The sequence below is a fragment of the Dendrobium catenatum genome, unplaced genomic scaffold, assembly GCF_001605985.2.
Source record: "Dendrobium catenatum unplaced genomic scaffold, ASM160598v2 fragScaff_scaffold_1463, whole genome shotgun sequence".
NCBI classification, from domain to species: Eukaryota; Viridiplantae; Streptophyta; class Magnoliopsida; order Asparagales; family Orchidaceae; genus Dendrobium; species Dendrobium catenatum.
In genome coordinates, this window is record NW_021319925.1 from 604,503 (window position 1) to 615,790 (window position 11,288).

Sequence of the window (11,288 nt, forward strand, 5' to 3'; positions counted from 1 at the left end):
TTTTGCTGCTTTGAAGAAATTTTTGTTCTAAAAATTTATTGTAGAAAGTAGAAAAAACACTATCCCAAATGAAGTCTGTGAGTTCATTTGATTGCACTTTTCATATGTTTCTCATTTGATAAAGAAAATGCTTGTTTGCTTGTACAAAAAAACTGCTTTTCAAATAGACTTTTGAACTAGAATTATAAAAAAACTGATAGGAAACACTTGAAGATTTCAAGTAAATCCTATCAAGAGAGCAAACACAGCGAGCTATCTCCACAATTCCAATGGAAAACCAGTGAAGAATAGTAATTTTATTGCAAGAAAATAAACTGTGGAAGAAAATAACAAGATACAATTGATCCTCTATTCGAGAGGAGGATCGATTTCTCCCAATTCTCTAGACACCGTTAGAGCCCAAAGAAAATCTATGAGATTTCAAATTTCAACCAAATTCAAGATTCCCTAACCCTACGAAAACCAACTCTTTAATGCATACAATTCAAAAGGAAATCTCTAAACAATCCCTACATTCAAATTTCCCTCCTAACTCTATCAAAAATCCTTCGCAAAAAGCTCCCTTGAACCCGGCGGTTTCTAGCGGCATATAGGAGAGGTGGGAGAGTTCTGCCTCTGTCCGCCTGAGCCGGTCCCGTGTGGACCGGCTAGACCGGTCCAACAAAAGCATTTCAATAGTATCTTCTCAACCAACCCCCTTTATGAAAAGCATAAGCCCAACAAAACAAGCCATAAGAAAAGCATAGATATTTGAAGGTCGGCAGTCAGAAATAATATAGAATTCCAGTTTCCTCACGCAGGAATATACAACAATGAAAGAACTTGCACAAAATTGTATGCAAAACATTAGTAAATGACTTGGTTGGGTTCTATTTGGATTTCATTAGTGTAAATGAGCCGTGCGAAAACGAATGGAGCTTTGTTTGAATTTGATTCACTAAATTTTTTTAATCTTTGTGTTCAGCCCGTATTCATTAACGTGAGTTGGATCTGAAACGGTTAAGCAAAATGAAGAAATAAACGGAACTTCAATCATAACTTTCTGGAAAACTCAAATGAACACAGTAGCAGACAAATAACCGTTGAAGCAAAACCAAACATGGCTAATAATATTATAAGAGCTGAGCACATGAAGTAAGAACAAATCACGCCAAGACCAAGTTCATACACTCAAAACCCCTCATGAATACATAAAATTATGCTCTACAATAGCTATATTTGACATGTACCTGAAGCAGCTGCAGTGACAAACCTTAAAAGCTATACCACATAAGCATCTCTACAAGTTCAAACGCATCAGGTAAAGAAGGAAACCCATAATGGCATGAAAATAAAACAAACCAGAGGATCTGGACTGTAAGAAGAGCTCCAAATTCATCATAGAGGAGCAGAACATGTCGTTCGAAAATGACCTGTTTGATTGCACCTGCTGCAATGAACAACTCGCTTCACACGACCACGGTCCTCGGCACGAACTCTCTTCTTACGAGGTCTTCCCGGTGGCCTGAGGGATTTTGGTGGGTTTATAATAATATCTAGTTGATCTTGTGGCCCTTCTAACAGTTCCTTCCATAAGCTTCTATCAGGAATTGGATGGATGGTTTGAGAGTAAGTCTTGCGATAAGTTGCCACAGTAAAACAACTCTCAGCATATCTATGGACATTCTGCCTGCAAAACAGAAGAGCTGAGACACCATGAGCGCAAGGCAAACCATAGAGTTGCCATCCACGACAAAGACAACATCTGTTACGAATGTCTACAATATTGGTTCCCTCATGAGCAGAAACCACTTCGAACTCTGCCTCATTTGCTCTGCCAACTTGGTATCCCTGTGCTCTTTCAATGGCTTCTGATACACGCCTCTCTGCAGAGGAAACTAAGATGGTAGACCATTGCATGCTCATCTCTCGACGCTCATTGAACCAGGTCATCAACTGCCTCCTTATGCACTCCATCATTTGAACAATGGGAAGGCCAGATGCTTCTAAGAGCCAACTGTTGAGGGATTCTGCTATATTTGCAGTGAGATGTCCATACCTTGTTCCCTCAAAATAGGCGGTTGCCCAGAGCCTTGGAGGGATCCTTCTGATCCAGTAAGCAGCTTCCTGAGAGATTTCTTCAATCTCCAGTATCTTGGCTTCGAAATCAATGACTGTAAGAGCATGAGCAGCTTCCCACAAGAGATTGACAAGATTTGCATGATGAGGAAACTCTTTTCGAAAACTCTCACTAAGATGATGCATGCAGAAACCATGGAAGGCAGTTGGGAAATTGAAATCCACTCCTTCAACAATTCCTTTCTGCCTATCTGACAAGATTGTGAGCCTTGGCATGTTCTCTGTGTTGTTCTCAAGTAGAGCATGAAGCTCGGACAAGAACCAAATCCAGTTATCATCACTTTCCTCATCCACAATACCAAAAGCAAGAGGGAAGAGTGCACCATCTCCATCAAATCCAGTGGCTAAAAGCAATGTACCAAGATATTTGCTTTTAAGAAGGGTCCTATCAAGGCCGATTAAGGGGCGACAAGCATGCACAAAACCATGTATTGAAGCATAGTATGATACAAAAAGGCGCTTGAAGCAGTTATCTTCTTGGTTTCCATACACAGATGCAATGCTTCCAGGATTTGTTCTTTTAATCTGCTCACAATATTCAGGAAGAAGACGGTACCCTTCCTCAAATGATCCTCGAACGGCAGACATGATTCGCTCTTTCCCCCTCCATGCCTGCTTGTAGGACAAGGTGATTCCATGAACCCGGTGAATCTCTTCCAGTATCTCTTTAGGCTTGTATTGTGGATTTTCACGAAGGCGCTCCTCGACAGAACTTGCAACCCACTGAACAGAAGCCTGCTGATGGCCAAGATGGTTGATCCCAATGCAGGTGTGATTCTCATTGATGGTCCTAATTGTGAAGGTGGGCACACCAGGGAGCCTTGCAGCATGAATGCGCCATGGACAGCCCTCTGCTGCACACTTTGCGGTGAATCGAGTTTTGTCAGATTTAACTGTCTGTATCTCGAAATGACAGGCAATGGCTGCACATCTTAAAGCCCTTCTGCAGCTATTGACATCAGGGAATTCCTGTCCAACATGGAGCTCATGGTTAGCATTCACGATTATACGAGTCTGTAACACAGGAGACACCACCAACTGAGACTGTGAGATGTCAAGAGCTGGCTGGAGGGCAAGCTCGTGACCTTGCTCGATCGAAAGTTGCTCAAGGTTGGGCTCAACAGCAAGGTCATGGGTCTCGGCAAGAGTCAAATCATGATTGTCAGAAAGGACTAGCTCATGGTTATGACTGGTGAGAAGATGTGCTACATGGTTCTGCCCAAGAGCAAGTTCACTGCTGTAATCATGGTCTCGGTCGTGTTCCTCATCATGAGAATCATGATGGTGGTGACCCAAAACAAGCCTACTATCATGATGATGTCCTGAAACAAGACTGTGTTCATGTCCCTGACTTAGACCAAGATCATCTTCATGAGCATGTCCAAGGCCAAGGCCATGCCTGTGACTAATCCCTAAACCTTGGCTTTGCCCAATGACAAGGTCATGGCTCTGGCCTAGAGCTAAATCCGGGTTCTGACCAAGCACAAGTTCATGTTTTGCCATTAATCATCAATTCAAATAAAAGAATTTCTACCTTCAAACCCTGTTAAAACAAACAAAAAGCTTCCTTCAGCAAAGTAGGAGCACATAGCCAACTCTCTGGCTGAAAGATTAATCACCAAATTAAATAAAAAATTTCAAGTTTACTTCTACATCAGAAAACAAAGAATATCAGATTACCACAACATAGTTCCATAGAAGAAAGTCAAGCTTTCAACAACATCAGCACATCATGAACATGATTGTCATCATCATCATCATCATAATCAGAAGTCACCGAGAGCAACATTTCTGTGGGACTCAACCCGGTTCGGCAAAGAGAGTTTGGTCTTGTTTCCACGGGGTTGAATCCCACAGAAGCGTCGCTCTCGGTGATGCGGGTGATCTACCCAAATCAGAGAAGCTCGGCAAGCCAATGGCTCAACGGTTCTCACCAACCTCGAAGAAGTGTCTAGAGAGGGGTGTAGAAAAGAATAAAGATCACAAAGATTGTGTCTAGTCTTATCTCAATTATTTGAGGATGACTTTATGAAGTCTCATTTTCCATTCAATTCAATTGGATTAAAATTATTCATGCTAGTCTTTTTGAACAATCTTATTCATATTATTCTAAGGCTTCATTTGTGACAGTTTTCTTACTACTTTCTATAGTAAATTTTCAGCATAGAAATTTCTAAAAAGCTGCAAAAAAAAAAAAAAAAAACTATTTTCAACTATAATAGATGCATCTCCAACTATCATTAATATAATCAATTTTTAATTCATTTCAGCATTCTCATTTCCCTATATGCTCAACTTTGCTACCAGCCACTGTCTTACCCTAAGCTCAAATTCATAGATTAACAACACTCCTATAAAATTTGCTCAAAACACGGCTGTAATCAAATAAGAACAGAGAGAATAGACCATCAAGAAACGAAATCTCATCAACAACAATCGAAAAGCTATACTGCCAAGTGCCAAAGAGCAAACCTTTTCTTAATGCCAAGTGCGACGCAGTGATCCGGCAAGTGAAGAACGTATCAAGATTGCGGATTTACGAAGGGGGATATAAGAGACATCCACTCCGAACAAAAAGCAAGCAGGAATTCACCATTCGAAACTGGAAAAAAAAAGGGGTAGAATTCGATCGGCTTGAAGGCAGAGACGAAGATAAAGAGGAGGGAGGTTTTGGCGGGTGGAGGGTTTATAAAGGTCGGGAATTTGAATCAATCCAAGGGCAGAAAGCTCCTATTTTTGGTATTGGATGGGAATGAGTGTTCAATTGCAGGGGCAAAAGAATGGAAAGCGGAGGGCTTCGACTCGCAGAAGAAGAGAGGAGGAAACAAGCGGCGATGGCAATGGAAAAAAGGGGGCATTTAGGTCAACAACGCATGCTTTGGTTCTTCTTTATAAGGATGTTACGTAATTACCCCTGGTTGAAAATCATAAGGCCCCTTAATATTTCATTTATTACCCATCAAACCTAAGTGAAGCATTTTTTTTTTCTTTTTTTTCTTCAAAGAAATAAATAAATCAACAAAAATTAAATATGAGAGTAAGGAACTCTAAAAAAATGATAAATTATTTGGGCCTTATCATTATCAATAGGTCAATTAAAATTTGGTGAGTGCCATTTACTTTTATTTTAAGAAAATTAGTTAAGCCATCTAATCAAATATTTATGTGACATTTTTTTTTAAATTCAATAGTATAGTAATTTTGTTTGGAGAAATTTTAGTTATGATAAGTTTTACAATTATTAGATTTATTTTGAAATAAATATAATACGAGGAATTAGATAAGTTTATATTACAATTGATAAAAAAAAATTGATTAGAATTGATATATCATAAAAAATTTATCTTGATCGGGCACGAATCTCGAGGCAAAATCAAGTTGGAAACTTCAAAAATTAAATATGGGATCATCTGAACTCCAATTTCAGTAAACTTATAGTCAAACTGAGCGTCTCGGAAATACGACCCCCACAACACCAAATTTGACTCAATCTGAGCCCAAATGAGTCCAAATCAAGGACTCGAAGCGTTGTTGGAACGTTCAAATCACAATTTGTGTTATTAAACAGCTTCCAAATATGACGTGCTTCCGGTCGAATCGAGCGGCTCGACGAGACGAATCTAACGAACCCAAGATCACCAAATTCCAAAATCATTAAGAGCTTCAAATGTCTAACGAACAGTACACGATCATGGGATGTAATATCGGTCGTCCATCCGAATCACTCCACCTTTGCCCTTAATCTCTCACCTATTTACGAGCCATGCCACTCCTAAAATCTATAAATAGACCCCTCATTTTCTTGAGAGGGGACCCAAGAAAGAAGAAGAGAAGAAGAAGAAGAGATGGATAAGAGGGAAGAAACTCCTCCTCGACCACCGTAGGAATTCATCCTGACGCCCAAGTGACGTTAGAATTCTACCCAACCGACACCGGAACTCACCCGACTTTCATGGAACGCTGGAACTCCGCCCGATCTCCAAGTGACTCTGGAATTTTTTTCGAATATCATCTAACGCCACAGTTCTGCCCGGCCATCGACTGACGTCGGACTTCTACCCGACATCGGACCTCAGGTCATCACCAGATTTCTACCCGACACTAGACTTTTGCCTGTTATTGAACTTTCGTCAGACATCTATCTGGTGCTAAATTTTTGTCCATTGCTGGACTTCTACCTGATGCCATCATTCTAACCTCTGTCGTCAGACAACGGTCATTCCGACCTCCATCGCTTGTTGACTACGGTCCTTCTGACTTACGTCGCCCACTGACTACAGTCCTTCTGACCTCCGTTGCCCGCCGACTACGATCCTCTAACTTACGTTGTCCACCGACTACAGTCCTTCCGACCTCCGTCGCCCGTCGAGTACGATCCTTCCGACTTACGTCGACCACCGACTACGGTCCTTCCGACCTCCGTCGCCCACAGTCTACGATCCTTCTGACTTACGTCGCCCATCAACTATAGTCCACCCGACCAAACAAACACATCAATAATGATTCTTTGTATTCACATTATGTATACCTATGTTTCATGATGATATATTCATATTTACATTGTTACCTTATTTACATACAATTAATAGCACATAATGTATTAAATGCTATAAATATTACTAATTTTTCTCTCATTATCACTTGACCATAAGTGGCCTTGTATGTATGTATATAAATCTTCCAACTTGAATACAAGAGATATGCTAATATCTACCTTCCAATAATACATCTTCTTCATACAACTATTATTTGTAGAGATAAGTTGCTATTAAAACATAAAATAATACTTATTCCATTATTATTTTTTCTTAAAAATAATAAATTTATTAGTTAGCATTTTCTTATGGTGCCCCTCCTCACTCTTTATATATATATATATATATACTCCTTCATGTATGTTATGGGAGGTCTAATTATAATTTTTTAGAGTGATGTTATGATAATTATAGCCAAAATCTTAAAACACACAATCAAACGACCTTCATAAATTTCCATAGTCATAGACAATTCTTTCAGTATTTATGTTCGTTAATAATCTTGACCTCATTGGACATTTTATCGTTGAGACAGTCACTTTCACTATAAGCACTCAAAATTCAAAGATCATTGATCCTTTAAATATAAGTTTGGTGAATTTAGAATTTAGGTGGTTGTCAATTCCATTCTAAAAGCTTTCAGCTCAAATATTATATCATGATTCATACTTGACTAGATGAATTTTCTAGTGATGTATAGATGTATATATATCATTGCATGCTAGAACATTTGTGACAGTAAACATGAATTTTTCAACATCTTAGTTTTGGACAATGTTCTAACATAGATGAAAAAGGAGTTGCAAAAAATAAGGAATTTTTTACATGAAAAAAAAAAACACAGGATCTATCCTAGTTAAAATGATTACATTAAATACATGCCATTTATTATAAATGGTATAATTTCCCATAATTAAGAAAGGTGTTGACATAATATAGAAGACATCAACTATATCAAATGAATTTTATGTTGGAGTTGGAAGTCTTTGGCATGGGGGATATCTTCAAAAGACTATTTTTTGCTTATTTGATCATTGTTCTTTGACAAGATGAGCATGGAGATTATAAAGCAATGCAAAAATCATGGTATTTATGTTAGGAGCCAAGGTTGATATAACACCTACTGAATCAAGATATAGTGCATATGTTCTGATTTGATTCGATTTAAGTTAATCCACTGAAATTTTCCATTTAAAAACCTTTTGTATGTGTCTGTGAATATTTTGTATGCATGTGAATGTTGAATCAACATTGAAGTGATTCTAGGGGTATGTTTGCATGTTCTAAAAATCTGAAATTTTATTCTTGGGGTGTCAAGATGCCAGGTAGGTGACACAACAGCATTAAGCCTTCTAGAATTTTGGAAATTAATTCAGAGTGGTAGTGCTGAGGGTGGCCCTGTGATGTTGTGGGCTCTCAGAGGGAGAGCCGTGGCGCACGCGATTTGGCACTATGGCACTTAATTGAATTTTTATATAAAAATTTTCATTTTCCACTAAACCATTTCATTTCCACCAAATCAAGGCACCCTTTTAGAGAGAGAAAGGAGATTTTTTAGAGAGATAAAGTTCATTTAAGACCCCTGCATGTCATTTTTTTATGTCAACCCAGTTTTGAAAGTTGTCTGGCTCTAGATAGGATGCATTTTGTCTGTCTCAATTTTTTATAATTCTACAATTTTAAAATTTTTCTGATTTTAAATATAAACTTTTGGTGTTTGAACTAAGATAAATTTTAAACAAGGAAACCTTCAACGGGTAACTTTTGGTATGTTGTAGAGAACGTAGTTATAGACATTTAAGTATTTTTTTTCTATAAATTTTTTACATGGTATTTTTGAAATATCGCTTTTCTAAAACTGTAGGAAAATATCCATACACTTAAAAATAATATTGTAGAATAATTAAACATCTAAAATATAATTTTGCACAATATATAATAATTTTGTAGAATTCTAAGCCAGTAAATTTTAGCTACACTATACTAGGTCTGACTGCTAAAATGTTACCCATAGGATAAATCTCTAAAATTATGTGAATAGTTTCATTTATATTTAACTATGCATTTATGCATCTCTATATAAATCTGAGAAGTTCGAGGGGAATTTTTTCTGAAGTTTTGATTATATATTCGAGGAGTTTTGTTGTGAAAATTCTAAATGTCTTGAGAGCACAGGAAGGCTTAAGGGCGAGTAGTTTTGAGTGGGAGGCAAAAGTGTATGTAGTTATGAATGGGAGGCACAAGGATCAAGAGTTCTGAAAGAGAGACATAAGGGATGGATTATGTTAATTTCTGCTCTATATTAATGTGTGTTTATTTATATTCTGCTCAGCATATTTTACATTCTATTAAGTATACTACGCTTTAAATTTTGTAACCTACATAGTTATCTGCAAAACCTTGTATTGTTCTGACAAGACTCTACTGTAAGTAAATATGTTATTAGGATTAGCATAACTATTTTATTTGAAGTATTGGTTTTTGCAATTATTAAGAAATGGTTTGGATAATGTAATTTGTTGAACTGTGTTATCATTATGTATTATACATTTCATTTTTCAAGTCAAGGCAAGGGAAAAGGGCTAGTTGAGTAGTTTAGGCCAATTTTATGGGTTATATAGTGTGTATAAGTACCTTTTATATTTTTATTTTAGATTTTTGAACAGTCCTCCCATTTCTGTATTTCCTACCCGTGTCTATTTGTTGTTAGGGAATATTCTAACAAGAATATTGTATGCTTTTGTTTATAAATAAAAAAAGAAAATTTCGTGGATGGGTAAATTTATAATATTTTTTGTATGAGTAAATTTGCATTAGAAAAACTAGAAGTTATGGTGTCTGTTATCTGAAAAGAAATCTAATATTTTTTCAAATAAAAGATCTTGGTCTATTATGTTCCGCCTCTATTCTGTCATCATCCAACCGATGTGACATAGAGTTGTGGATCATATCGGGTTGGGCCCTGACAGTTGATGTGTGTGGAGTGCATTGAACTTATAAACATTGAGATATGTTGATGTTGGTTATGATAAAATCAACATGTGTTCATATAGTGATAATTGTCAAGAGACTATCGTGGGGTAAGGTTGGGAGATTATGATTGAGTAATGGTGGTTAAAAGATCATAATTAACCGACAAACATCAGAGGATTGTAGTCAAGTGATGGTTGATGGTGAGTCGTAGTTGGGGGATGATGGTAGAAGGGTTATAGTTAGACAATGGTGGTTGGAGGATTGTACTCAGGTAGTGGTGGTCAATTAATCGTACTTAGGCAACTATGGTTGAAGGATCCTCATCAGGGGATAGTGGTCAGAGGACCAAATTCAGGCGATGATTGTCGAGAGATCATAATTAGGTGATGGTGGTTGAATAATTGTGATTGAAGGATTATAGTTAGATGATAGTTGTCAGAGGACCATAATTAAACAATAAAGATAACCTAAGGATCGTAGTTGGATGGTCATGGTTAGATATTTATATTTAGGTGATGGTAGTTTAAGTATCGTAGTCAGGTGATGATAGTTGCAGGATCGTAACTGCGAGATGGTACTTATAGGACTGTAATAGGGCAATGATATTCAGAGGACTGTAGTTGGTTGATAGTGGTCTAGTGACTGAAGACGAGTGACGATGATTGGAGGGATATAGTCAAATGTGTCACTACTTGACCTGATATAATTTGCTACGCTGAAGCAGGCAACATCATGCCAAGGCCATAACATGTGATCTATTTCTCAAGTCATAATTGGAAGAATTTTCTCTTATTTTATTTCCTTAATATTCACAACTTAGAGCCTTATACATCATTAGTAATAATAATCATAATATTTTTATAATCATTTCATTTCAATTCATTCATTTAGTTAAAATAATAATATACAATAATCCAAGTACAATCTCTCTCTAACCAACATGCATAAAATAATCAAATTGTAAAAAGAATTCATCTATGTACTAACGATATGCCTATGACCCAGACTTTAACCCTTATAAACAGTTTCTACTCAAGTGGGGTCTTACCATTTCCTAAAATAACATGTACGAGAAATAAAAGTGAGCAACACTTATTTAGTAAGCAACTCAAAACTTACTAAAGAATTCAATATTCACATTAAAATAATTTGCATAACCATTGAACATTGTACGAATATTAAAACACACTTTTAAATATATTAATATAGTTATTTGAGTCATTTGTTATCACCAACAAGATTACATCAATATAAATTAGTGTCAATCGTAATTACATGTCAAACAATAGTAATAACATATTAGAAATAATAACATGAGCATTTGCATGATATCGGAAGTGAAATATATAACAGAAAATAATATTCAACGTATTATTTCAAAACATATTTTACATTTCCCGCACTACTTCCACTTATACCTTCATTTGATCATATTTTTTTCCTTAGCCACTTATAAATCCACTTTCACTTATACCTCAACTTATTCATCTCACATATGTTCACATGTATCATACACATATATGGAGGAATCATAGGTGTGCACATGCCCTTATAACTCCATTTGTATTGTATATAAAACATTAACATCTATCACTTGTACTCCCTCCTTTCTCCCTCTTTTCACACAATTCAAACATATAAATATATAAACATCAATATTTT

General features: G+C 36.7%; 1 protein-coding gene across 1 annotated transcript; it reads right to left on the reverse strand.

Annotated features, from left to right (window-relative positions):
- Positions 1-1,082: 1,082 nt before the first annotated feature.
- Positions 1,083-4,963, reverse strand: LOC110103675. The gene is made up of 2 exons (XM_020832476.2): positions 4,591-4,963; positions 1,083-3,661 (listed from the first exon to the last, which is right to left on the reverse strand). The coding sequence occupies exon 2, from the start codon at positions 3,619-3,621 to the stop codon at positions 1,378-1,380; it is 2,244 nt and encodes a 747-aa protein (XP_020688135.1). The 5' UTR covers positions 3,622-3,661; positions 4,591-4,963; the 3' UTR covers positions 1,083-1,377.
- Between the last annotated feature and the right edge of the window lie 6,325 nt (positions 4,964-11,288).

Bases quoted from the DNA above. Each gene is read 5' to 3' on its own strand.
- LOC110103675 (XM_020832476.2), bottom strand. From the start codon at position 3,621: ATGGCAAAACATGAACTTGTGCTTGGTCAGAACCCGGATTTAGCTCTA.